Source organism: Crinia signifera, chromosome 3 (assembly GCF_055691185.1).
Source record: "Crinia signifera chromosome 3, ASM5569118v1, whole genome shotgun sequence".
Classification (NCBI taxonomy): Eukaryota; Metazoa; Chordata; class Amphibia; order Anura; family Myobatrachidae; genus Crinia; species Crinia signifera.
This window is the reverse complement of record NC_139219.1, coordinates 144562741-144587972: the sequence shown is the minus strand read 5'-3', so window position 1 is coordinate 144587972 and position 25232 is coordinate 144562741. Positions and strand designations below refer to the sequence as shown.

The 25232-nt window shown below is 45.0% G+C and overlaps 2 protein-coding genes across 4 annotated transcripts in view; both read right to left on the bottom strand.

The window, feature by feature from the left end:
- SLC2A12 (solute carrier family 2 member 12) overlaps window positions 1-25232 on the bottom strand; it is a 278913-nt gene that overhangs the window by 172261 nt on the left and 81420 nt on the right. The window lies entirely within an intron of this gene.
- The window catches only part of SGK1 (serum/glucocorticoid regulated kinase 1), a 150663-nt gene continuing 125541 nt past the window's right edge, over window positions 111-25232 (bottom strand). Inside the window, exons 1-11 of one of the 3 annotated variants that reach the window (XM_083176660.1) lie at window positions 7425-7884; window positions 5038-5113; window positions 4322-4397; window positions 3753-3941; window positions 3455-3586; window positions 3084-3196; window positions 2656-2779; window positions 2448-2543; window positions 2163-2318; window positions 1970-2059; window positions 111-1226 (exon numbers count right to left, since the gene is read on the bottom strand). In XM_083176660.1, coding sequence (XP_083032786.1) covers window positions 1059-1226; window positions 1970-2059; window positions 2163-2318; window positions 2448-2543; window positions 2656-2779; window positions 3084-3196; window positions 3455-3586; window positions 3753-3941; window positions 4322-4397; window positions 5038-5113; window positions 7425-7458 — 1254 coding nt within the window. In that variant the 5' untranslated portion in view covers window positions 7459-7884 and the 3' untranslated portion in view covers window positions 111-1058. Of the gene's footprint in view, window positions 1227-1969; window positions 2060-2162; window positions 2319-2447; window positions 2544-2655; window positions 2780-3083; window positions 3197-3454; window positions 3587-3752; window positions 3942-4321; window positions 4398-5037; window positions 5114-5240; window positions 5446-7424; window positions 7885-25232 lie in introns of those variants that run through there. The other 2 variants (XM_083176659.1, XM_083176658.1) reach the window with 2 other exon arrangements.

The following is a 25232-nucleotide window of genomic DNA, read 5'->3' as shown; positions in this document are numbered from 1 at the left end:
GTATAATTCATGATATATCTGCATAATAATGGCATCCCAAACATTGTATTGCTACAGTGTATCTTGAATTTCAGAGTTCCTTTTTCATACCAATATAGAAAAGCTGAATATAAGTTTTTTTAAAGTTTTATTGCAAACCCTTAGGTTTGGTCACAAAAAAAAAAGAAAGAAAAAAATACATTTTCTCTTACAGTACATTGGCATAATGTTTATCTCTTAGACATACATCTGTCATTTTAAATATACAGCTCTTGTTTATGTACAATATACACAAAGATGGTCAGGAATGTCAAAAAATAACATAAATAATGTATTTTAAAACCACATATTACAGCTTTGAACAACTAAATGTGGGGCATTTTGGTCCATAAAACCATTTCTAAAAATAGAAATCTGAATAGCAGCAATGCTTTACTTCAAGCATTAAAAAAAAAAAAAATCTTTGCAAGCCAATGGCAATACACTTAGTTAGTACTATCTAAATGAAACAAGATTTACATTAATTTAGCTTCCACATATGGAAGAAAAAAGTTACAATGCCCCAGAATTAGTGTCACATTAAGGTGTGAAAACCCCACAGTCATACTGTGATAATCATCACACTCATACCATTGTTCACTTGTGAAACCAGAGCCACCACACCCAAGAACCTCCATGTCTTGTGGACAATTCTCAGACTACACTGGATCTCTGAATTGAGAAAGGCACGTTGAAAAAGAAAAACATACAGTACTACACAAAAACTCTGATGCCTCTTCCGTTTCCACTCTTCATATGTACTCCTCTGTGTACAAAGTCTAGGACCTGCATTCACACTTGCAGATCTGGTTCTTTAGACACAAGCTGTGAGTAACTCGCAGCCTTGCCCATATTAAAGTCACTTTTCCCTTGTTGACTAAGCTCCACTGTGCGTTCTTCCAGAAAAACTGGTGGTATTGAAATTAAGGCTGTGATGCCGTCATGAAGGATGTGCAATTCTTTTTTTTTTTTTCTTCTTAGGAAAAAAAAATTCGACCAAAGTGACTCAACTGATAATAGCCACAATAAAAGAACATTACTCAAAGGAAAGAGTCCATAGGTGGAGCATAGGAAAAGCCCATAAAAGCTTCTGCTGCCTCCTTAATGCTGGCTGTTATGAGGATGCTATCAGGTGACTGACCAATGGAATTGGGAACTGGTTCATCTGTGAATTCTGGATCAAAGTGTTGCAAATCACTTGGGCCACTCTGTGAAAAAGAAGGGGACAAGAAAAGATGAGAACATGCACTTGCAAATGAGGTCACACTACAAGAGCATTACTTTTAGGTTTGTGCCATGCTAACAGGATGTCACACAATTGGATAAGTCATTAGGGCGACAAGCATTGGTTGGTCGAATGTCATTAGGTCAACACAAGCATTAGGGTGACATGGGGTTTTTTCACTGTTTTTTTTTCAGCCGACAAGTGGTATTTTATGCCCTACCATCCACTAGGGCGTGGTGGGAGAATAAGATAGTGTGCCGAGCGTAGCGAGGGACTGTGCCCGAAGCATGGCGAGCGCAGCGAGCCATGCAAGGGGACGAGGGGCTACATTTCAGTGTCCATGTCGACATTCGGGTAAAAAACAAACAAAAAAACAACAAACCGCGAAAAACCCCATGTTGACCTTTCTGCGCGTCGACCAACTTCTTCTGAGGTAATTACATCTCTATCTGTGAGTAGTTCTTATTAGGAGTACTATTTGTTCCCAAATATAGAGGAACTTGATATTTATGTATAAATCCTTGTCCGGCCATACCATAAAGTATAATTCCTCCATTTATCAACACTGTACCTTATTAGTACAGTAGAAACATTGTATGCAATGCTTTACAAAAATACCAGAAACCCTGTCATTTACATCCAAGCCAATAAGAATGCCAGCACTTCTAGGTTACCACATAAACATTAAAAATATACATCAATGCCTTTATAAAGTCTAATACTTACCACATTTGGGTTAAAAGGAGGGGTAATCTTCTTATTGATGAGATCATCCCAGTTAATTGGAGTGAAAAAGATGTGGTTCTTAATCTCCATCTGTCAGCAAAGGAGGAATTGGATTAGACCAATCAAAAGTAATTAGACACGTGTTTTGAGTGTCTGTTCAGTGTGGGAATTTATATTTAGAATTTATACTTACAAAGTCATTCTTGGCACCAATTCTCTTAGTCCGATCTTTCTGCAAAAGACCTTCTAGTAGGTTTCTGGCTGAGTTGGTTATGTTTGGTTTGAGCTGTAGTGGTTTATTCAAGATGTTATCATACATTTCTGCTGTGTTTCGACTGTAAAATGGTGGCTGTGGGAGAGAAAAAAAAAATGTCATTAATTTTAGGTAATTGGATTTGCCCCACACCAAGGCATTTCTTTAACATAAGCGCTGGTCACTTAAACAATGCAGTTGTATTTGGTTACATTTTCTACTTACCAAGCCATACAGCATTTCGTACAGAACTGCCCCTAGACACCACCAGTCAACGGTCCGGTCATATGGCTGTTTGTGAAGAACCTCTGGTGCAAGGTACTGCAACAAAACAAACAAACATAACCTATTAGATGGTGTGGTAACAGTCACACAAAGAAGAACCGTTTAGGAAAAGGCAGAAAATATAAAACAAATACTTCTAAAGACATACCTCAGGAGTGCCACAGAAAGTAGAGGTTGTGCCATTGGGCTCAATGTTCTCTTTACAAAGTCCAAAATCAGTCAAAATAATGTGTCCTTGTGAATCCAGTAATATGTTTTCAGGTTTCAAGTCTCTGTAAAGAAAACATAGATTGGCATAAGATATTTGCTGTATCAAAAAACTCTACTGCATCAGCTCTGAGCATAATGTGGCAAAGGACAACTAGTGGTTTCTTAGCTTCACGTGTGTTGTTCACACAACAGCCTGCATCGGCTTTACCAACCTTTCCTAACATTACTATAGCTGGTATCAAGTCTAGGGATGGTGCAACTTGGCTTCTCTTGATTATTATAGAGCAGTTCTATGTAAAAGGTTCTATCTTGGTTGGTATTTAACGGATAATGCCCCAATTTGATTTAAGAATTTAGCGAACTTACCTATAAACAATATTGAGAGAATGCAAGTATCCCAGTGCACTGGCTATTTCAGCTGCATAGAACCGAGCCCGAGGTTCCAGGAAGCAACGTTCTCTCTGGAGATGGTAGAATAACTGCAAGAGAAATTAAAAATAAAGATGAATTAAAAAGGCAAACAGCTGTGCAAAATACAATTCATTAGTGATGGCGTACATACACTGCAAGTAAAACAATGGCTGGAAGTCACAAGTTTATCAGCTGAATCTTAGATTTTGGCAGCCTTCAAGGAAATGCTAAATAAAGCAACTTTCTAGTTCCCAACTTGATTTTCAACATAATAAAAAAACAGTGACAATGTTATTTTCAACTTTCTTTATGGAGTTTCTTCTTACCTCTCCACCATTGATGTAATCCAGAATAAAGTATAATCTGCTTGCTGTCTGGAAAGAGAAGTGGAGTCCAACCAGGAAAGGGTGTTTCACATTTTTTAACAGCACGTTGCGCTCAGACATAATGTGTTTCTCCTAAAATGAAGAAAAAATATTACGGTTAGGTCTATAATGCATTACATGTGGAAAAGTACATGTAAAGATCTGGCTATTCAAGATCTCTTGCGATAACCGTTCCCCATGCAGGGGAAAGTCCTTTATAAGTCATTGGGAGAAGCAAAGACATGCTAAGCTTAATTACCTCTTTTTTCTTGAGAATTGCTTTCTTCTGTAAGACTTTAACTGCGTAGAATTTCTCATCAGCTTTGTGTCTCGCCAGAAGTACTTTTCCAAAGCTTCCCTTCCCAATGATTTTTAAGAACTGGAAGTCAGATGGCTTTGCTTGTGGATTTGATGAAGGACCAAGATTGATTTGCTGGGATGGGCTGGGCTGGAATATAAAAACAATTCAGTTACTGGAAGTGGAAACAGGCAGCACAGAAAAAAACCTATTCAAAGTGAATAGAGAAAAACTTTTAGGAATGCAGGCACGCTTCCTATTATGTTGTTAAGTTATGCGGTGACTGCAGGAAACAGGCAAGTAAATGGGAGCCTGCAGAGAGCGAAGGGCATCTGCTTAATAGAGCTCTGCCCTTGTATCCATGTATTATATTTAGCAGGCCAGACACCCTATGATCCACTTGCAGATCATATGTATGTATACATACACACACATTAGATAGAGCTCCTAGATGTAGTCAGTGAATTGACATATTGCAGCCAGCTAAAATGTTAACTATAACTGTATCTACAGCACTGGTGGTTACTTACAGGGGGAGAGGAATTCCCATTCAATAATTCTGGCTCTTGAGCTTGGGAAATATTCAAGATGGACTGTACTTCAGGACTGTAATGAGGAAAAAAAATACTACATTAAAAATACAAAGAGGCCGCATCATTCACCACATCATGTGCAGCTACACATACTCAAGCTATCATTTATTTATTTACAGTTTCTTATATAACTCGGTAGATACAAACCGACATATATTAATCTTTTCATTTAACTACTTTTTTGTAAATAACATGTAGTTCTCCCTATGGAAATAAATGCAACATTTCTTCATAGACACTATTAAAACCATGCACTTGTGAGTCCGCTGATAAGCAGAAGCCTGTGACATGGACATGACACTGCGGGTTCACATTCAGAACAGGGGACTGTACCGAAATAGACCTGCTTCAGATCATTAATAAAAACTTGTTCAGAACATTAAAATGCACTCTATTTCCAACTGATACCCATCTGCATTGTGTTCGGAGGCACATTAGTTATGCCAGCTCAGGGGGTCCCATGTTATGCACACTCTGGTATCTACAGGTTACATTGCAATCACTAGAGAAGCAGGGCTTTCCTGCAGACTGCATAGAATAAGCTATGCCCAATGTACTGACTGCATATCACTGGCAGCAAAACAACTCCGTTAAAGCTGCATACTATTTGCATTTAAAAAAAATGAATAAAAAGACAGAAGAATGGCACTTACTGCTTGCAGGCGTAGCTGTTGGTGGAGATTTTCTGAATGAAGTCATTGAGCCCCATCCTTCTCTGTTTCATGAAAGCTGTAAAACACAAAACAAGAAGCGCTCAGTCAGTACAGCAGACTCGGGAGAATGTGTCCCCAGCACCCAGCATCCAGCCAGCGCTCCCGTATAGATCCCGCACAGGGGTAGCGGTCCAGCCACTCACCGATGAGTATCGCTACCATGCCCCTCATTTTAGAGTAAGTTAGCGCAGTCGGCGCGGTGTCTGTCTTTACTGTCATAGCTGCTCTGCTGGGTATAATAAATCCGTAATCGCCGGGATAATAATCCAACAGGTAGACTCCGACTGTGCCCGACAGAGAATGCAGCGGCTACAGCTACACTGTTGCTGACTGACTCAGCCGGAGCACAGCGGGCTCTTATAGAGGATGAGCTGGGGGCGTGGCTAGCAGCAAGTGACAGAGCTGGCACAGGATCAGGGCGACCAGATCTGGCTCGGGTCAGTCAGATGGCGCCTCGCCCTGCTCCGCCCCTCGTCCGGGGACTGACGTACAGAGGGCGGGGCAGCACTGTTCCCCTGGGGGAGGAGGTGGCGGCAGAAGAACTTTATGTACAGTCAGTCAGTTAACTAGTATATGGAGCGCAGCACCGGGCACTGTGAGTGTGTACCCAGGCCGCGGGGAGAGGGCACCGCTAGCAACAACAGCGGTAATTAACCCGAGTGCAGGACACGTGTCACCGCTCCCCGAGCGCAGTCTGCCGCCACCTGTACACATATATATATATATATATATATATATATATATATACCCCTGTGTGATACTACACAGCCACTACACAGTATACATGTACTGAGCGGCACATAACATGCAGCCAACATAGCAATCTTTCGTTATTAGCCGGATCCTGCTCTGTAATACCCTAGGTGCCTGTGTAAAGGCACCGGTGACATCACTGTACAGTTGGATTATACAATAGTAGTATAATAGAGGCTAGCTGCACCTCTGCGCACTACTGTACAGTGCCGGGTAACCCTAAGTATTCATCACCTATTAGTGTACTGTGCCGGCAGTAACAGGGACACCGGGGCCGCACAGCGCACGGGCCACTATGGTGGTACCCCGCACAGAGAGCAGGTGCTGCTTCTCCCACGCATCCCGGCACCCACTCCTCTCCCCCGCACAGCACATGTCTCCCTCCGTGGACGTCACACAGAGGGAGTCCCTGTGGGGGTGTGAGCATAGACAGGGCTGCTCATCTGTCCCTGCAGACAGAGGCTGGCGGATAACGTGGAGTTAAACTCTACAGATATTATATAGGTGCATGGAGTTATGTGCAGGGAGATGCCATATCCCCCTGGCTGTATAGCGCTCATCCAATGGACTCCGCATCATCACGCACGCAGTACAGCAGTGTCTGCATACACGTGCATTGGTCTCTGCAGGAATCATCGGACCTGGATCTAGCCCGGGGCAATAAGCGGCGCTGCACCAGCCTCCGGGGTTTCTAGCATCACTAGAAGTATAGTATCAGGAATGCACCAGGCAGCCACCAGGGGGCGCTATATGTCATCATAAACAAATGGGAGGCTTGGACTTGTCATGTCATATTATGAATTTATTTTCTGATATGATTAAAGTAAAGTACAGTAAAAAAAAAAAAAAGAAGTCATCACGCTATATACACCCGGGCATCAGATGGATTCGCCATATTCTAGATCTTAAATTGTAATATACCTGAAATTGTTTTTTGAGGCGATTATAAATATGACTGAATGAAATCTGAGGTCTTTATTCTGTGAACATACATAACACTCTTTCTACAGTCGAGATGAGAATACAATGTATGCTACTCTAATTGATTATATAAACAATATCTAATCCATGCATAATGTCCCAGATGTCTGAATAACGAGTGTGAGAACATGAAACCTGGATACATCTAAAAAACAACAACAATGACTCCTACTAGGACACCAATCCGTAACATACTAATGTCATCTAGTTTCCCAAGTGTTATCTCTCAGATCTCAGCATCCATCAGCTGCCACCTCCGCCCCAGTCACTGACACTGGGATGCCTACACAATGGTAATTCAATAAAGCGATTACAGACATCACACAGCTGGGGAGAGGAGACTGACCTCCATCGGATCTCTGTACACAACAGCTATTGTACAATCACTTATATAACTTGTATACAAGTCAAAGAACAATAGTAAAAGGACCCCCGGCTTAGTAATGCCACCAGCAGTACTCATACATAGATCCCTACATATAGGACTGTCAGTACATTGTGCCCAGGCTGAGGGTCAAAGGCAGAGTTCAGTAGGTGCCCTATAATTTGTATAAGCAGAAGATCATTACATAGATCCCAGAGTTGCAGCCTACCTTTTAGAGGGGACTTTTCTGCCTTAGTTCTCATGCTGAAGTTCAGCAGCAGCAGTGGTCATGTAGCAATCCCCAGGCTGTGTTCCTCTTCTCCACCGGGGCAGGCTGAGTTGTATATGGGGAAAGGGAGTTTTTTCTGTGCAGCCGACCGCTTTATCACCTGCAGCAGCGCTGATTTGCATAGGGCAGATAAGTGTATAGCGGGAGATTGGCTGTACGGCTCTGCCCACTGCAGCATCACAGTCCAAGAGTCAGCAATCAGTAACCGGTGCCTGAGCTGACAGTGTGCGGGGATCCAGTCATCACCCCTTAGCTGAGCTTATTCCACTTGGGGGTCCCTGCTATGTACGAGCAGCAATGGCTGGGACGGGGTGGGAGAGGGAAGTCTGTCTCCGCCAGAAGCAGCTGTGTGCTGGCGCCGGGGGTCAGATGCTCACTCTCTGACTGCTGTCATCTGCGAGACTACTAGACTGGCTTCCTATCCCGGCCGGATAGCTAGAGGGTGGAGCAGGCGCCCCCTGTCCAGCACTGCCACCTACTAAGCATTTCCTCACAGGAAAATACATTTTTCTGCATTTTTTTTTTTTTTTTTTTTCATTTTCCTTCCTGTCAGTGTAATCCCATTCAATGACCCCCATATATGACAATCTGGACACAAAGTTGAATGAATTTAGGAGTCTGAGTTACAGTAGCACACATTTCTGAAGGTGTGTATGCATAGTTGCCTATCCTGCTGCGTTCTGAAATAACAGCAATCTCCATCTCCCTGAAGAGTCTAATAGGGCCTATACACATGCCAATATTAAGGCATTTTCTAAGTGACTTTGCTTAGTTTGGCAAAGTCACTTAGAAAATGCTCCTACATCAGAGTTTGTGTAGGGGCTATACCGACAGCAATGCGAGTCCCCGCGTGTTGCTGGCCGAGATTGATGGGCAGTGTCCATCAACCTCACTGGTCGCCAGTGGTGTGGTATGACTGAGGAAAAGAACTGCTAATCTCTAAACCAAGAGAAGGGCCGTTTTGAGGGTGCTTGTCATATATTGTCATATTAATTATACTGGCACACTGACCACTTTTGCATTCACTAAATACAGAACTACCTAGGGACATATATAGGAACGGACTTTCCTTTAAACGCTCACTACAGGGTGGATTGTCATTCCATCTTCGTGGGAATTTTTATTAGGTATTGATTGTCCTCATTATTTTTTATTTGTTTTCATGTTTTATTGTAATAAAATTGTAAAGGAAATCCAATCCTTAACTTTTAGCGCTGCATTTCTGTATATATCTATTCTTGTGTGATATGACTGCCCGACAATCGGGATACCGAGAATCAGTATACCGACATCGTAATCCCGACTGCCATTGCTCTGTCAAGGGGTGGGGGAGTGCAAAGAAGCCACTTGTGGGCTCGCTGCACTCGCCACGCTGCAGTTTCGGTGGCTCGCTTCGCTCGCCACAGGTTCTTTTCTCCCTCTCTCTGTGGGGGTTGTGGACCCCCTACAAGGGAGAATAGCCCCTGTCAGTCGGGATCCCCCTGTCAGAGCACCGGCAGTTGGGATTCTGATGTCGGCATACTCAGGGCCGGTGCCACCACTAGGCAGCTTTAGGCATTTGCCTGGGGCGCCGGCCACTGGAGGGCAGAAGTTGGGAGCAGGTCGTCGCCCCCCCCCCCTGGATGGAGGTGAGCTGCCTTCTCCCCCTCCTCACTGGCCACCAACGCCATCTCCCCCTTCACTGACAAGCGGCAGCGCTGCCTTCTCCCCCTCCTCACTGACCAGAGATGCTGTCTCCCCCTCCTCAATGACCAGTGGCAATGCTGCCTTCTCCCCCTCCTCACTGACCAGCGGCAGCGTTGCTTTCTTCCCCTCCTCACTGACCAGCGGCAGCGTGGCCTTCTCCCCCTCCTCACTGACCAGCGGTAGCGCTGCCTTCTCTCCCTCCTCACTAACCTGCAGCAGCGCAGCCTTCTCCCCCTCCTCACTGGCCAGCGGCAGCACTGCCAGTCAGTGATGAGGGGGAGAAGGCAGCACTGCCGCTGGCCAGAGAGGAGGGGAAGAAGGCTGCGCTGACCAGCGGCAGCACTGCCTTCTCTCCCTCCTCACTGACCTGTGGCAGCGCAGCCTTCTCCCCCTCCTCACTGGCCAGTGGCAGCGCTGCCAGTCAGTGATGAGGGGGAGAAGGCAGCACTGCCGCTGGCCAGTGAGGATGGGGAGATGGCTGGGCTGACCAGCGGCAGCGCAGCCTTCTCCCCCTCCTCACTGGCCTGCGGCAGTGCTGCCTTCTCCCCCTCCTCCCTGACCAGCGGCAGCGCAGCCTTCTCCCCCTCCTCACTGGCCAGCGGCAGCGCTGCCTTCTCCCCCTCCTCACTGGCCTGCGGCAGCGCTGCCTTCTCCCCCTCCTCCCTGACCAGCGGCAGCGCAGCCTTCTCCCCCTCCTCACTGGCCAGCAGCAGCGCTGCCTTCTCCCCCTCATCACTGACTGGCAGCGCTGCCTTTTCCCCCTCATCACTAAACCCCCCTCCCCCTCCGTGGAGCACCGCGGTGGCCCGCACCACATCAAAGGGGTGCGGAGCATCCCCCCTGCCCCCGCCTGGGGTACTCCGGTGCCTAGCAGTGGCCCTGGGTATACTGACTGTCAGGTTCCAATTGTCGGGCACTCATCCAGCACCCGAGCTGTCAGCACTGTTTGCTGAGCGAGCTGACAGAAAACACTGGCGCTGTCAGCTCACTCAGCAAACAGTGCTGAAAACTCGCTCTGTGTGTGGGCTCTCAGCGCTTTGTGCTGAGCGACCACGGCGCAGCACTGCCTGACTTAGCAATGTGTGTAGGGCGACCTAGCTATTCTATGTGTGTAGGGCCCACAAAGCTGGGTAGACTGTTATCGATTATCAGTGGTGCCGCAGGAGAACACAATAGTACACACTGATTCATATCGTTCACAATATTGGTCAGTCATGTCACTCAACTCCTGCTGCGTACATGCAGTTGCTTACTATATTGTCAGAATGAGCTGCATGTACAGATGGGAAAATCCCCTCTTCAATAAAATTCCCATCTTAATATATTTACCCCTAACAATCTTCACCATATCACATAATACATATTAATCAGCTGTTACATCAAGAAATAGAATCAGATATATGTACATTCAAATGGAATCATCAGTGCCATTTCCCTGCATTGGTTATAAGGCACAACAGGGCAGATGTATTTAGCCTGGTAAAGTGATAACAGGGTGATAACGCACCAGCCATTCAACTTCTGTCATTTTTCAAACACAGCTGATTGACTGGTGCATTATCCCCTTCTACTTTACATCTGCCCCAATCTTGAACCCCCAGCACAACAGGTAAGACCTCCTGGGTGAAATGTAATAGGATGAGAGAATCAGAAAGTGAGAGATTTGGTAAGAAATCTCCTTTAAACACAGCAAACATTTACTCAAAACTCAACTGGTTTTGCAGTGTAAATGATTGCCGCTTATAAAAAAAACGGTCCAGAAATATAAATTTCATCTGCTATATTAGCACTGCCATTAACTTTATTTATAATTTATTTATTTACAGTTTCTTATATAGCGCAGCATATTCCATTGCGCTTTACAATTGGAAACAACAGTGATTAAACAAACTGGGTAGAAACAAACCGACATAGAGGTAGGAGGGCCCTGCTCGCAAGCTTTCAATCTATAGGAATAATAGGAGGGATACATAAGAGAGACACAGATCTTATGCAGAACGGAGAGGTCGAGTGGGGATGTATTTTGAGATAAGCAGAGATACAAGTCAGTGTAATGGCCTTGAATAAGTAGAAGTATTTTATATTGAATACTGTAAAATACATTCAACCAATGGAGGGATTGACAGAGCGGATAAGCAGACGTTGAACGTCTAGCCAGGAAGATCAGCCTCGCATCTGCATTCAAAATGGATTGTAGTGGTGAGAGATTTTTCTTAGGAAGACAGGTAAGAAGGCCATTGCAATAATCAATGCGTGATATAATGAGTGCATGGATTAGAGTTTTTGCAGTTTCTTGTGTAAGGTACAGACAAATTTTGGATATGATTTTTAGATGGTTACAACATGATTTAGAGACAGATTAAATGTGAGGAATAAAGGACAGTCGAGGATGACGCATAGGCACGAGCTTGAGGAGTAGGATTGATTTTTGTGTTCTCAACAGTGATAGAGATATCAGGTTGGTAACTACTCTTGGCTGGTGTGAGTATGATTAATTCTGTTTTGGAAATGTAGAGTTTGAGGTGGCGAGATGACATCCAAGATGAAATGGCAGACAGGCATACAGACACGTAGCAATACTGATGGTGTCAATTTAGGGGAGGATAGATAGATTTGAGTATCCTTAGCATACAGATGATACTGACATCCAAAATAGTTGATTAGTTTTCCAAGAGATGTGGTATAGATTGAGAAAAGCAGAGGACTTAAGATTGAGCCTTGTGGTACTCCAACTGACAGAGGTAGTGAAGAGGAGGTAGAATCAGAGAAGCGAACACTGAAAGAGCAATTAGATAGGTAGGAAGAGAACCAAGAAAAGGCTGTGTTCTGAAGACCTAGGGATTGTAGTGTTTGTATGAGAAGAGAGTAGTCAATGGTGTCAAAGGCAGCAGAGAGATCTAGAAGAATAAGAAGTGAGAAATGGCCTTTAGATTTAGCAGTGGCCAGATCATTTACTACTTTAGTCAGTGCTGTCTCTGTGGAGTGTTGAGAGCCAAAGCCTGACTAATGTGGGTCCAAAAAGTTGTAGGAGTTAAGAAAGTGTGTGAGGCGAGTGTAGGCAAGTCTCTCAAGTAGCTTGGAGAGGCATGGGAGCTGAAAGATAAGACGGTAGTTAGAGAGACAGTTTAGATCAGAATTGTGTTTTTAGAATGGGAGTAATAAGTGCATGCTTCAACAGAAAAGGAAAGATACCAGTAGAGAGAAAGAGGTTACAGATTTTAGTTAATCTTGGGATAAGCACAGAAGACAAAGTGTTACTGACTTGTAAGGGTATAGGATCAAGAGGAGAGTAATTGGAGTAGGAGTATGAGAAGAGTGTTGATACTTCAACCCCACTTGTGGGGTCAATTGAGGAGAAAGTGGCAAAGGGCTCGGGAAAGGAAGTAAGAAAGTCACTGGCTGAAGAAGTGCATTCCATTTCATCTTGGATTTTATCAATCTTGTCCTTGAAGAAGGAAGCAAGTTCTTGTGCACTGATATTAGCTGGTGGAGAGGGTGATGTGTAACGTGCACGCATATCTAAGTGACTCTCAGGGCACTTAGATTTACGTGCACATCTGGTGATGTCAACTGCCTGCCCCCGGCACCGACGTCACGGCCCAATTACCATGGGAATGTCCAGCGACTATCCACTGCTGCCCCACACCCCCTGGCCGCAGCCTTGGGTGTGTGCACCCAGCTAACAGGCAAACATTGGTCCCTGTGCGAATGAACAGACCAGAATAAGGTCTTTAAGCCACAGGGACAACAGGAGCTGTAACCACTGCCTATTTGAATTAAGCCCCATATCCTCTAGAGCAGACATGTCCAAAATGTGGCCCTCAAGCTGTTGTAAAACTACAAGTCCCATCATGCCTTTCCATGGTTTTAGCATGCCCTAATAGCAAAACTGTGGCAAGGCATGATGGGACTTGTAGTTTCACAACAGCTGGAGGGCCATAGTTTGGACATGCCTGCTCTAGAGGATATTGTAAACCATATCACTCAGAAAGGGCTTTCTGAGCGATATCTTTTACATATCTTCTAGTGTATACAATCAATTTAATTAATGATGCCTGCTGCCGGGCATCATTAACAACCCCCTCCCTTATCCTGTATGTACAGACAAGGGAGGTACAGCATGGCCCCACTCCACCCATTGCTCCCCGCTGTCGCCGGCAAGTGTATATGCACTTGCCGATGCCGGCACACCACCAAGTCCCAGCCGCCAATAATGGTGTTGGTGGGGATCGCCTAGTGTGTACGGGGATTTACTTCCCTGGCATATTAGGGGAGTCTTTCACATTTGTGCAATACTCACCCAGGGAAACTGACGCTACACATGAAGATCGCTCTTCTGCAAGAATTCCTCTATAGGCTTAAGGTAGTTTACACTATATGGCGGCGTAGACCTACCCATAGGGTCAAAGCTTTGCTTTTTGGAGTTAAGTACATAGGAGTCAGACCATAGACCCCCGTTGATAATAATATGGATGATGGTTTACATCACTAATTAGCCTTCATCTCCTGCAATTTACTAAAGCTTCTAGAAAATTAAGAGGTGACGTTGCAAATAGCAACCAATCTACCTATAATCTCTCTATTGCATACTAGAAAATGATAGGCAGAATCTGAGTGGTTGTTATGGGCAACATCACTTTTTTTATTTTTAGAAGCTTCAGATAATATCCCTTTCACACCAGAAAATGCAGGGATCCACCCGAGAATCATGATGGGGCATCGCTGCATTTTCTGGTGTGCGTAGGAGGCAGGTGGCGTTATGGCGGCAGAGGCCGGCAGGAGGTGGGTTGGCGGCGGAGAGTACTCACCCCGGGTTGCTGGTCCTCGGTGCAGGTCGGGGATCCACACAGGCGGCGGGCGCAGATGACAGGTCAGACGGTGGGCACAGATGACGCAGCTCTCCGGCTGCAGTGAGGGCGACGGAGAGCTGCATCATCTTCATCCGCCGCCTCTCCGGTCATCTGCACCCGCCGTCTGTGTGGATCCCCAGCCTGACCACACGCATGGAGGACCGGCAACCCGGGTGAGTACCCCTACCTCTTTCACACTGGCCAGGACCCCGGTTCGAACCTGCAAACAACCCTGCTCGATAGCAGGGTTGAAATCCGGGCAAATTTTGCTGGGATTTTGGTCCGGAAACGTTACACACCAACGCTAGGGCCCAACCGGGAATTTAGGTTGGTGTGAAAGGGGTATAACTTACCTCCTAGTGCAGTGATGGCTAACCTTGACACTCCAGCTGTTGAACTACACAACCAAGCATGCCCCGCATCCGTTTTACTATTTGGCCATGCTAAAACTGATGCAGGGCATGATGGGACGTGTAGTTCAACAACAGCTGGAGTGTCAAGGTTAGGCATCACTGTCCTAGTGTTTATCAACAATTCATAACATTATGCAGAAAGTGCAGTCTCTACATAATTTCATTTAAATGAACCTTTTTAATTGAAATAGCCATAAATATGGGAATGGACAAGTTAAATAAATTATGTTGACATAATGGAAAGGGTGTGAGGTGCTAAGAATGGATTTGCTTATGTAGCTCTACAATGCTGTATGTATGAATAGATTATAAAAATTCTATAGAATAAAATGTTTCTTTTGTTCTTAATACAGTATGAGACCAGTATATGAGACCATTTTTCAATAGGTGGATTTAATAATCTTTTTAGTCTAGAGACAGTGTTCATAGCTCTAGGAATGCATCTACATTGCGTGCCGTGCCTCTGCTCTCCAGTTCCAGCAGGAAGGTTACACTGCTGAAATCACCATGCACTCACTGAACTCTCGACTCCAGCACGCAGAATAAAATACTGATCCTTGGTCTTATGGCAGTTTGCAGACAGAGGAGATCGTTTGTATTATTAATCTGATTAGAACTGGTTAATGACTGCTGATACAGCTTATGATTAATGTGCGTGCAAACATGTATGTAATAATAACATTAACATTCACCTTGCACAAAGAAAAGCATAGAGAAGTTTAAAAAGAAACTTACAGTGAAAGAGATAAAAAAATAAAGTGCATTTTGAAATTACGGTATACCATCGACCAAATTGTGTATAATTTAAACTCATGTTTAAAAACTATAAAGCCCTGTACACATGGGATGACTGGTGCCCCGGGTTGAGCGTGCTGCCTATACACAAATCGTTCAACACACATCGCTGCACACATGCGACGCACCTGCAAGGTGTGCTGAGCGATCTGTGCGGAGCAGTGTTTTGCTTATATGCAAAACACTACGATCTAAACAGGATAGACAGTGCATCTCTACGGGCGATGGTGGCATAACTATAGGGTGCTTAATTTCTAAGTGATGGAGTCAGATTGCTTAGCTATAAAATAGGGCTCTACTCGCCCCATGTGTATGCCTCTTGAGTCTCAATTTTTATTGGTCTGTTCAGGGGCAAAGCCAGAACTTTGTGGGCCACATAGCAACATTTTAAAGGTCGCCTAGCAATTTCTATGGAGACACCTCTCTACCTTTCTATGGAGACACCTCTCTACCTTTCTATGGTGACACCTCTCTACCTTTCTTTGGAGACACCTATCTACACAGAAGTTTATGAAACCTAGTAGTCAAATTTATGATCTGGGTGCAGCTGAGTCAGGCCCCTGGAGTGGGCCACCTTAGCCTCTGGGCCCCATAACAATGGCACTCCCTGCACCCACTATAGCTGCACCCATGGGTCTATTGTTGTTCACACTTCATAATCCTGAAAACAGTAATTAGTTACCAGAATCAGTTATTGACAATACTACTATTACATACCTCCCAACATACTAGTCCAGTGACCCGGTACTCCCTTGCGACTTCCCTGTGCGTGTGCCTGAGAAGTGGGTGTAGTCATGGCAAAAGTCTAACCATGGTGTGATCTAACCCAGTGGTTCCCAACCCTGGTCCTCAAGTACCCCCAACAGTGCATGTTTTCCAGGTCACCCGGCAGGTGCACTCATTATTCAGGCACATTTGAAAAGATCCACAGGTGGAGCTAATTATAGCACTTGCGATTCTGTGTGGAGACCTGCAAAACATGCACTGTTGGGGGTACTTGAGGACCAGGGTTGGGAACCTTTGGTCTAACCGCAGGGGGCCTCTTGGGGAAAAATAGAGTGAAAAAACTCTGTGTTGAGCTTGCAGAGCAGAGTGATGGTTTGAAACCCCTCAGCCAGGGCAACAGCGTGTGCTGTGCTGACATCATCAGAGCTCAGCATGCTACTGCTACTGCTGCCTGGGAGGGAGGGGGGAGATGCGGCAGACCGGGGCCCTGTGGGTACCCTCCATCAGGCCCAGGTAATTAGTACCCCCCTCCTCAGCAGCCAAGCCAGTATACAGAATATATTCACCGCTGCTATGCTAAGCAGATCAGTAAAAGAGTCTCACAACTGCCCCACCCACCCACTGTGGGACATTGCTGCCCGCAGGTGTGACTGCCCTGCGGCAATCGGGACAGTTGGGAGGTACAATATTATTTCCTAAGTAGCTGGGGCCTAACCACATCATGATCGAATGCTGCAAAATACCTTTGTGTTATATAGCGTGACCTTGGTTATACAAGTGTCTTGTAGAAACACAATAGGACTGCATGAACAATGGTGGCTCATAAGGAAATGAGAGGAATAAAGCATTAACATGACAGTTTGCTTTTGAAGCATCTATAACATCATGACACTATAGATGTTTATATATATATATATATACACTAGTAAGCCCGCTCAAAGCTACCCATCTAGCCCGTCTGCTACCTTGTGATAGTCTCTGTGTTTGTGCATGTGTGAGAGAGAAAGATGTGTTTCACTCCCTGCCAACAGATGGCAGTGTTTCAGATAGATAGATAATGTTCACGTTTTTGATAGGTACACCCCAATAACTTATTTTGTATTCTCTCTGTAATTATGTAAAATGCATTTGTAGTGTCATATAATTACCCTTATTAGTCTGCACTCTTATATGTATTGCACTATGGGACTCTTGTGGTGTCATATAAATAAAATAAAATAATAGTCTGTATAGATTAGAAATGGAAGAACATATGGACTTATTTATCATATTATTTACATAAAAGTATGAAGAAACTAGCTACCTAATTTTATGTTTCCCCACTATGTATGACTAATTATCATTGCAGACTGCAGTCTCTATCATTATCATTGGGGACTATGGTCTGTACCCACACTGGAAGCCAAATTGTCTACCCAAGCAGTATTAATGATTGTCTAAAGGTGGACTATTCCTTATATATATATATATATATATATATATATATATATATATATATATATATATATATATATATATATATATATATTTTTTTTTTTTTGTGGATTTACAGTATATTTACATTTTTTATAAATAAATACATTTTTATAAATAAAATAAAAATCCAATATATTTTAATAAATAACATTGCCTTTCAAAGGGCCTGATTCAGAGATAAACACAGACGCCTCTCCATCGGAGACGTAGGCAAACCGTGAGGATTGCCTACATCTCTGAATAAGGCCCAAAATATACAATGAGCATTCTCTCCATGTTTACCATAAGACCTTGCCTTAGAGATTATATTTTCTTTTGTAAGTGCTCCTATACACAAGAGATTGTGTGGTTGCTATAGCACAGTTGCTAGCTGAAACTGTTCATGAATGTAGTGTTGCAACTGTTCATTGAGGCTTGTGGAGGTTAGAAGTGGAACACTACACCTGCCTGTGGTGAGGGATAGTTATAGGAAGATGGACTTGTCATTCAATTCTGATGTATTGACATCACCTTTAAAGAATAAATGAGCCCCAAAAAATAGTTTTGAGTGAAGTTTCTGTGACATTCACAAGATATCTCAGGGATCCCAATAGCTTAACTGTGTTTTCTACTTTTACCAATCTTTCTTTTTGAGATAATTTACACAAATGTAAAGTTCATGGGGGAAGGTATAAATCTGTATCCAGCATTATACCTTTACATTAATCACATAAATGGGTAAGTGCAATTTTGTTTTTTATATACCCTCATTCAACACTAACCAACATTAACCCATAGGGCAGGGAGCACTTTTGAGTGTATTAGGGTGCAAAGCGGCAGGACGAAGGGGTGAGAGTCATGGCTGCCGGTGCCAATATTGTATTGCCCCTTTGCCCACAATTAAATTCCCCCCATTGAATTCTCTTTCTTTGTGTTATGTGACTTTGAAGCCTGTTTACCAATAAGCGGACAGTGGCAGTACAATTTATCAGCAAATATTTACACTGCCAGGCTTTGCCCCAGTAATGTTACGGTGCATTCGTGACTTTAGGTGGTACATGTGAACTGTGAGGGCCAGAGGTGTCTGATGAATCCAAATGGATCATTGTTCTCAATGTGGACCTCCTCACCTATGATAGGAATGAGCTAAACCCAACTGAAGAAGGCCGAGCCACTGTGGTCAGTCTCAGCAAACTGTTTATAGGGGCCATTTATTATTGGATCGCATATGCAATCCAATCTGGGTGGCATTTACCGCCCAGAATCCCATTGCAATATGCAATCCTTTTAGACTAATGTATTACCCTGCAGATGTGGGGACAGGGGCTCTGAAAGGAGCCTGTCCCTGCTTTCTGCTTTGCCGGGTTCTAACCCTCTCGCCGATCCTGCTGACCTGACTGCCCCACAGGCAGTGCGGTCTGTAGCCCATAGGCTACTGCAATGTTGATACATTGTGCAGCATTGCATCCCCCATAGAAACCTATGGGGGATGCGGCCGTAAGCAGGGCAGAAGGGATTGCAGCAGGGATCAGAGATTCCTGCTGCAGTCCCTCCTGATACATTCAGTTGATACTTAATATTTGAGGCTAACCCCTGAAAATGGGTGTCTTCAGCGTAATTAGCCATAATGTTATATGATAAATGGGCCCCTATATGCGCAGCGTGATAAATACACATAGGGAGTCTTTGCACCTGTGATATCTTGCACAAATGACTGATTTTCTGCACTTTGCATTTGACCCATTCTGCACATGCACAAACAGGTCCTGTGACGCTGGAGGCAGGAGAGCAGCAGGCTATAAGTGACTGATAGTCTGATGCCATTTCGGGGATGTGGAGGGGGCGGCTTTGGCATCTTTGTGATAATTGAGGCATGTCATCACCAGTGGAGGCTCCAGAGGGGGGGGGGGGGGAGGCACAGCAACTGCCACCAACTGCCATTTCAAACAAACTCACTAACAGTTGGTGTTGCTTCCCTATTTAAATTTTGGACTGTGCTGCTTACTAAGCTGCCACTGGTCATCACCATTTGAGGGTGTACAGAGGTCAGGGATCTCCGGAATAGGTCAGAGATTTTCTGGCCTCGGCTTGCGCTACTCAGATCACTATTGCTGCCGGAGGTGTCTGCTTGTAATAAATGCTTCCTGCTACATTACAATACAGCGATATCACTGATGCTTACAAGAAAGCAGCAGTAATAACAACTCCAACCACATTTCAATGCCTCTCACAGATTGTTCCTGGTGTTCAGATATGCAAACATGCATCCAAATAGCCAACGCCAAAGCAGGTTCTGCTCAAATACATGCCTTCATTCAGATTAGTTCTTCACCCTTCTGAAAAGTGTTAAATGTTCCGCAAAAGAACTCTTCTACATACCCGAACACAGACTATGTAAATATCGGAACTTTGCTTATTCAAGAGAATTTTTTTTTCTTCATCGGATAAAAGAATACAAGTTCACAGACAATAAATTACATTGCCTTCAGCATTGTTTGTATATATAAAAGATTCCTGCATAATATTCTAACTGTCATGGGAACATCTATAAAGCATGAAGTAATGGAAAACTGTAGCAAAAGGTGGAACTGTTTGAGAATTCCATAGAATTCAATTGAAGTTCTCAATTAGTTCTCTTATTTACTCCAATATTAATTCAATTCTTATAAATGTCCTGCTGTTTAAATGATATTTTGCATACAGTAAGTGCTCATTTGCTAATACAACTTGCTACAGTTTATCCAGAACATATTTGCTACCGGTAGTAACAGGGGTGAATGACCTTAAGGACTCTGTATAATGTGTGTGACATCAGCTGCAAACTCAAATCTCTGGGTAGCAGTTGAACGGTCCTTTTTGTTTGAGTTCACATGATATTGACCTCTGCATAAGTTCATTTTCCTAACTTTTTCTAAAATATTAGAAACAAACGCATATTTGAACATCCCATTAAGAATTTGATCACTGCAATGAGTAGGGGTTAATGTGAGGAGAAGTAAAACAACACATCTGGTGTGAAAATGGCATTTAATATTATTAAGTACAGCAGCGCACGCAGGGGGGGGGGGGTTCTGAGTACCCAGAAACCCCCCCAGGAGTCTAAGGGGCCTACGCTGAAAGCTGAGGGTCCTCTCTTTCCAAGAGTACAAGAATTTTTAAAATCGGACCTTGGGAACCGGAGATATCTGACTTCAAAGCAGTGGTCCCCATCCAAGCCTGTTAATTGCCCTTCCCAGTCAAATATTTCAGGTTCTGTCAGACTTAGAGTTTTTCTGAGGGTATATTCCAAAAGATGGGACTCTCCCCCTTTGAAGGACACTAGAAGCTTGCCTCTACTGTTCCCAGAACCAGAAATATCAGCCTTCCAGCAGCTGGTTACTGCTCCAGCTCCACACACCTGGTATGTAGTTTAATATACTCATTGGCAGATTGCTCTGCCTCCTAAACTCTGATCCCCTAGTCCATTTGGTAGGTGGGATTCTCTAGTTTTTAATTCCATTAAAATCTAAGAAATCTATTTCTGGGAACTGGAGATATCTACAGTCAAGCAAGCTGTCCTCACACCAGAAAATTAGGAATAATAAGCCCACTCCACTATACACCCCTCCTCTGCGTATTAAACATCCTCTACCTCCCTGGAAGTTATGTATCAGGGCTAGGGTGGCCAAATCCCGGGATCGGGATCGGCGGGATCCCGGGATTTGGCCCTAAAAAGTATCCAATCCCGGGATTTCGGTATTAGACTGCGCATGCGCAGTCTAATACCGGGCAGCGTCTCAGCACTCGCTCAGACACTGCCCAGTGCCCGGCTGTTCCAGACCCCTGCATGCGGCCTGCGCAGCGTGACGGTCACGCTGTGCAGGCCACGCACGCCGCCCACACTACTGTTAGTGTCGCTCCTCCTGGCCGCCCGCCCCCCACCTCTTCTCCTGCGCCGGCCAGCCCGCCCCTTCACCGACGCCGGCCCTGCGCCTTCCTCCCGCTGCAGTGCACTGCTGATGAGGAGGTGCACGAGCCCGACGGCACCATGCACCTCAGAACCCACTCCACTCCCGGCCGCCCGCCCATGTAAGTAAATCTGCGGGTCCGCTGGTGTGGGGGTGGGTATCGGGTACACGCCAGCAAACTAAGGATGCCAATCCCGGGATCCCGGGAATCCCGGGATTGAGCATTTTTCAATCCCGGGATTGAAAAAATGCCCCGGGATTGGCATCCCTAATTAGGGCCCCTTCATTCAGCCCAATGCCCGCTTCTCCCACCCCATCTCCCACCATCTGTGCAGTAAAGGGGTAATTAGTGGAAATTACTGATCCAGGCCCTACATGCTGAGCGGTTAATATAAAACCCCCTACCACCCGCGGGACATCAAAGCTTCCGCCCATAGCACCCCCCAACCCTACTGCTGGAGGATCGGTAAGGGCCCCTAATACATTGCTATGCAATCACATTTGTATCCCCAGGGCCGCTGAGAGGAGGGGGGGAGTGGGTACTAATTACCCAGGCCTGGGCTTGCTGGAGGGGCCCTGGTCCGACCCCCCCCCCCCCCCCCTCCGTCCCTTACCAATAATGGTAAGAGCACAGTAAATTAATGTAATGGTAATAATGATTCAACTTACAAAATGGCATTAGGCATTATTATATAATTGACCTACAAAAGTAGTGTAGCTTTACCAGCATATTCTTGAATCATGTGAACCTCTAGGTAACTGTCCCAATAGATTGCTATTCACCAAGATACAGATAAAGCCCTTGTGATCACAGAAGGGCTACATAAACCATTTTTTGATATGCACCCCACATGCATCCCTTTGCATTTTCTTTGCAATGAGCCCCAAAATGCATTATCACACATCATGGGTGCTTTGGAATAGGTAGTTCCCTGCTGATATCTATAGAAAGGTGACAAAAATAATTAAGGTATTCACCATAGATTATATCAGCAGAGTTCCTCAGGCATCAGTGTCATTTCAGGGCATAGATCATAGTGCTGTAACACAATGGCCAATCAGGAGCCGACTTTCTCAGCTCCTGATTGGCTGCCTAGCGGCCAATAGAATCATTCTATAGAGAGGCACGGAAGATGAAGGATCTTTGCGCCTCTCTGACAGTCCGATGCTGATGGTGTCGCCGGCAGCTTGAAGAAGCTGGAAGAACACCAGGACTACGGCGGCTCAAGACTTCAGATCTTCCATGGAGGACCTGGGTGAGTAGTATTTCCTTCCACAGGTCCCCCATGGATTTCTTCTGACCCGGATGGACGCCGCCGACACAGATGCCGCCAACATGGAGCCGACCGGTGACACGGAGCAGGACAAGGCACCGGACCAAGACCCAGGGACCTACCTACGGGCTCAAGATAGATAAGTATCAGTATGTATGGGCTTTGGATGTATTAAAGTTTTATTGTGTGTCAGTGTGTATTTATTTCACTATTTTTTTTACTGTGGAACTACAAGTGCCAGCGGGTCCTTTAATACCCCGCAGGCTGGGACTTGTGGTTCTCCAAGTCCCAGCTTGCGGGGGGAGGCTTGCTGGGACTCATAGTTCCACTGTTTAAAACAATTGTTTTAAAATCAATTTTTTTACACTCAATCAGGGCCACCGGGGACAGCCACCGGGGACAGCCACCGGGGACAGCCACCGGGGACAGCACCAGGCTTCAGCCTGGTCAGGTAAGTCCTGGAGGGGAGGGACCCCTTTATTGGGGGGGTCCCCACTCCCCCAGGGCCCCTGGCCAGGCTGACCGGTCAGGGAGTTAATGCTTTGGCTGGGGGGGACTTGTAGAAAAAGTCTCCCCCCAGCTGTGGCATTACCCTGCTGGCTGGTTTGGCCTTGGGCTGGTTCTTAAAATACGGGGGATCCCTACTCATTTTGTCCCCCGTATTTTGGGAACCAGCCCCGGACCTGGGGCTGGTTTTACAAAAATCGGGGAACCCCTATTTGTCGGGTTCCCTGATTTTTAATTACCGGCCCTGGTGCTGGTTACAGCTGTGGGGGGGACCCACGCTGTTTTTTTAAATGTATTTATTTATTTTACAATTTTTTAATCATTAAAGCCTGCATGGATCTGACTGATCCGTGCAGGCTAAAGCCAAATACGACAGGGAAATAAAGTGTATTTTCCTGCCGTATATTCGTGGCAGTTTTACACTAATTATCCCGGGATTGAAAAATGCTCAATCTCGGGATTCCCGGGATCTCGGGATTGGCATCCTTAGTTTGCAGGCGTGTGCCCGATACCCACCCCCACACCAGCCGACCCACAGATTTACTTACATCGGCAGGCGGGTGGCCGGGAGTGGAGTGGGTTCCAAGGTGCACGGTGCCATCGGGCTCGTGCACCTCCTCATCAGCACTGCAGCTAGATAAGAAGCTGGGCGGAAGGCGCAGGTGAAGGCGCGGGCGGGCCGGCGTCGGTGAAGGGGCGGGTGGGCCGGCGCAGCAGAAGAGGTGGGGGTCATGCTGCGCAGGCCGCACGCAGGGGTCAGGAACAGCTGGGCAGCGTCTGAGCGAGTGCTCAGACGCTGCCCAGTATTAGACTGTGCATGCCCAGTCTAATACCGAAATCCTGGGATTGGATACTCCAATCCCGGGATTGAAATCCCGGACTTTTTAGGGCCAAATCCCGGGATCTCGTCGATCCCGGGATAGGCCACCCTACCCTGGAGGCAAGACAAATATTTTGGTGCCCCCCCAATAGCTCAATAAGTAAGGTGTCTGTTTCCAGTAAGACAGGTCATGGGTTCTAATACAGGGTGTTGTACATGCACAAATTGTGTTTAGTATAAAGAGTGTGACGTCTATTGTCCTGCTAGGAGGGGGAGTCAGCCACAGAAGCTATACCAAAGGCATTGAATTTACTGATTCAAAAATTCACAGGGAAGGAGAGGTGCCCCCTTGGTAGCAGGAGCCCAGCGGCAGATTACTTCATTGCCTCCTAGGGTTACGCCTCTACTATAAAGTTTAGAGCATAGTTCACTAATCCACAGTTGCATACAATATTTATTATACATACTTTTATGTAAACGTAAAAATTGCAAGTCACAGATTTAATATACCACTATGTAACAGTTGAATATCTATATGAAAATGATATTTTATCATATTGTTTTTTGCTACAAACATACTGATTTTCTTAATATTAAGACCGTAGAATTAGAATGTTGCCTGCTAATGTATTTTGTCATGAATAATACACTTATTTTACAGAATAAAATGCTTCTTATAGCAGCCTAGAAAAACAGTAAAACAGATATAGACTAATAACTCAACCATCAACTCTGTCATATGACCATTATTGGTCAACTCAACCCCTTGGTCTCACCCCTCTTGTTGTGTGTTTGTTTATAAATAATGTTACAGATGATAAATGGATTGGACTAGTGACCTGGAGAGATGGGAAGTAAGAGGCAGATCTCATTAGTCAGCGTTTTGCTGGCTAAATTCAGTGCTTTCGTTTATGCCGAAACACTGTGGAGGCTGGTTACATCGGATTCACGTTTACTAAACAATTTCATACCTATTATAACAATCGCTATATGCATGTTTCTGTAGCTCTTGATGGCCTGGGAAAAAAATGTATTTGGCCAATGACATCATTAGTCTAATGGTAGTGGTGATATTGCTAAGCAGATTCTAGCTAAATCATGCTACTAATTTCATTTTAGAAGCTAGTGTATGGCTAACCCTAAAAGTAGCAATACACTGCTGCGATGTATCACAGCAGTGTATGGCCATCCAATCCCCTGCATGCCGCACGGGGCCTTCTCGGGCAGCAGGAGAGCATGTGATACATCACATGTGGCATATTCACATGTGATGTA